This window comes from Aptenodytes forsteri, unplaced genomic scaffold (assembly GCF_000699145.1).
Source record: "Aptenodytes forsteri isolate BGI_AS27 unplaced genomic scaffold, ASM69914v1 Scaffold624, whole genome shotgun sequence".
Lineage (NCBI taxonomy): Eukaryota > Metazoa > Chordata > Aves > Sphenisciformes > Spheniscidae > Aptenodytes > Aptenodytes forsteri.
In genome coordinates, this window is record NW_008794808.1 from 166,563 (window position 1) to 168,779 (window position 2,217).

General features: G+C 58.7%; 1 protein-coding gene across 1 annotated transcript; it reads right to left on the minus strand.

The window, feature by feature from the left end:
* Positions 1-6: 6 nt before the first annotated feature.
* On the minus strand, positions 7-2,206 carry FDPS (farnesyl diphosphate synthase). The gene is made up of 8 exons (XM_009274451.2): positions 2,070-2,206; positions 1,917-1,997; positions 1,698-1,820; positions 1,371-1,459; positions 1,026-1,098; positions 807-884; positions 596-730; positions 7-298 (listed from the first exon to the last, which is right to left on the minus strand). The coding sequence occupies exons 2-8, from the start codon at positions 1,962-1,964 to the stop codon at positions 98-100; spliced, it is 747 nt and encodes a 248-aa protein (XP_009272726.1). The 5' UTR covers positions 1,965-1,997; positions 2,070-2,206; the 3' UTR covers positions 7-97.
* Between the last annotated feature and the right edge of the window lie 11 nt (positions 2,207-2,217).

Sequence of the window (2,217 nt, forward strand, 5' to 3'; positions counted from 1 at the left end):
GGGACAGGGAGCCCCAGGCAGCTACAGCCAGGGAGGCAAACCCTGCCAGGCCCCCTTAACAAAGACTAAGCAGAGCAGTCCACAGACAGGCCCACCATCACTTCTGCCGCTTGTAAATCTTCTGCGCTAGGCCAAGAAAGATCTCCTTGGGGAGGTGGCTGGTGTGCTTTTTGATCAGTTCCTGCAGGCGCTGATAGCTGCTCTCCTCGTACTCCTGAAAAGCAGCCCTCATGCCCAGAGTCTCATAGAGCTCCTTCACCTTTGCCACCTTCTCGGGCTCCTTACAGCCATAGTTCTCCTGAGAAAACACCAGAACAAGTCAGGCTGAGGTCTAGCTTACGGCCACTGCCATAGCTGCTCGTTCAAAGTGTGGCAGGAGTCACCTCTTGTTCTCCCTGCTTCCATCTTATACTCCTCACAACCACCAACCCTTCTCCCAGCCAGGTAGCAGCACAGTGCAGCTACACAGGGTGGCACATGGCTTTTCAGGCGTACGTTATGGCACTACAGTCCCTCTAGACCATGTCCTCAGGGAGGGAGTCCACACCACCTCTCCCTCATCTTCAGGGGGTTTCTGTCAGCCTGGTGGTGTTACCTCCAGGATCTGCCTCTGGTCTGGCGTGACCCGACGCAGACACTCCACCACCAGCCAGCTGCACTTATTGTCCTGGATATCAGTGCCAACCTTCCCCATCAGCTCCGGGTCCCCAAAGCAGTCCAGGTAATCATCCTGTGTGAAGATGGGAACACGTGAGTGCCACAACCAGCGTCTTACAAGCACTGAGGGACGGGGAGCCACCTCCCACCTGGATCTGAAAGAATTCGCCCATCTCCAGCAAGATCGCTTTGGCACTGTCATGCTCTTCCTTGCTGTCAATACCAGCCTAAGAGGGAGAAAAAAAGGAATAAAGCCTTCCAGTACCTGCCTTCCACCTCCCTTCTTCCATCTCCCAAACCCCCTGCCCTCCTCGACAGCCTCATACCGAGGGTTAGGCCCCTCCTGAGACTGTTTCCATAAAACTCACCATGTACATGGCAGCGGCCACCGGCAGGTAGAAGGAGTAGTACGCCGTCTTGTACTTAACAATTGCCTTATACCTGCGGCAGAGAAACCACGCTCAGTGACAAAGCCCAGGCCTTCCCCTCCCACCAGGGCTCTGCAGGTCAGGGCCAGCAGGAGAAGAGCAGCATCTCCCTCCAAACCAGCTCCCAAGCTCTGACAGCACGAGCAAGACTTGCTCCCCAAAGCCTGGTAGGAGACAGCAGCATTTCAGCAAGCCAGTTGTCTCTTACACAGTCTGGAAGTGCCTGCAAGCGGAGCCACCCTGCCACAGCTGGGCTGGCATCTCTGTCCCCTTCCGTCTTTTTACCTCTGCTCACTGAAGCGATTCAAATCCACCTGGGAAACTGGAGCAGTGATGAGGTCCAGCATCTGCCCGAGCTCAGTCTGGTAAGCGGTCTGCAGAGGAAAGAAAGGATTTATTCACGCAGTCCCCCAGGAAAGTCCCCGCAGCACAGTGAAAACTCCAAACCTATGTCCCATTTCGGCTCCTCTCCGAGCCTGAAGGAAAGGTGCGTGGCTGGCAGGATGCCCAGGAACTTAAGGAACAGTCCGAGATCCACACGCCACCAAACATCCAGAGATGGCCCAGACCCAAGGTAAACCTGCAGGAGGAGGCGGCAGGGGCCAGGCTCACCTGCAAGAAGAGCTCCAGCAGGTGCAGGTAGTAGGGGCGCTCCCCACAGTACTTCTTCAGCAGCCTGTAGACAGATGACTCGAGGAGGAAGGCATCGTTGACAGCATCCAGACCGATCCCCTCCTGCACCAGGGGGGCAGGGAGGTGTCACAGAACACCCTGACCCCACAGGACCCCCTGCACTCCCCCAGCGGACAGGGGCCTCCCGAACGCTCTCACCTTCTTGTACCAGCAGAGCTGCCCCCGGCGGGTGAGTGACGCGTCCATGATGTCATCAGCCACCAGGAAAAAGGCTTGGAACTGCGAGAGGCTGAGTTAGGGGGCGTGGGGGTCCCCACGGGGCCCTCGGCCGCCCCCCGGCCCGGCTCTCACCAGCTCGATGCACCCGCCGACTGCCAGGGCGCACCGGAGGCTCTCCGGGTCCTGCTGCCCGGGGCTCGCCAGCTCCCGGAAGGCGGCCAGCACCGTCAGCCCTCGGTTGCACTTCCCGCCCGGCGCGTTGTACTCCAGCACCTGCGCG

Excerpts from the sequence above, each read along its gene's own strand:
- FDPS (XM_009274451.2), bottom strand. The coding sequence starts at position 1,964 with ATGGACGCGTCACTCACCCGCCGGGGGCAGCTCTGCTGGTACAAGAAG. Across the intron at positions 1,099-1,370 it reads AATCGCTTCAGTGAGCAGAG|GTATAAGGCAATTGTTAAGT; the intron begins GTAAAAAGACGG and ends TCTCTGCCGCAG. Across the intron at positions 731-806 it reads GCGAATTCTTTCAGATCCAG|GATGATTACCTGGACTGCTT; the intron begins GTGGGAGGTGGC and ends ATCTTCACACAG.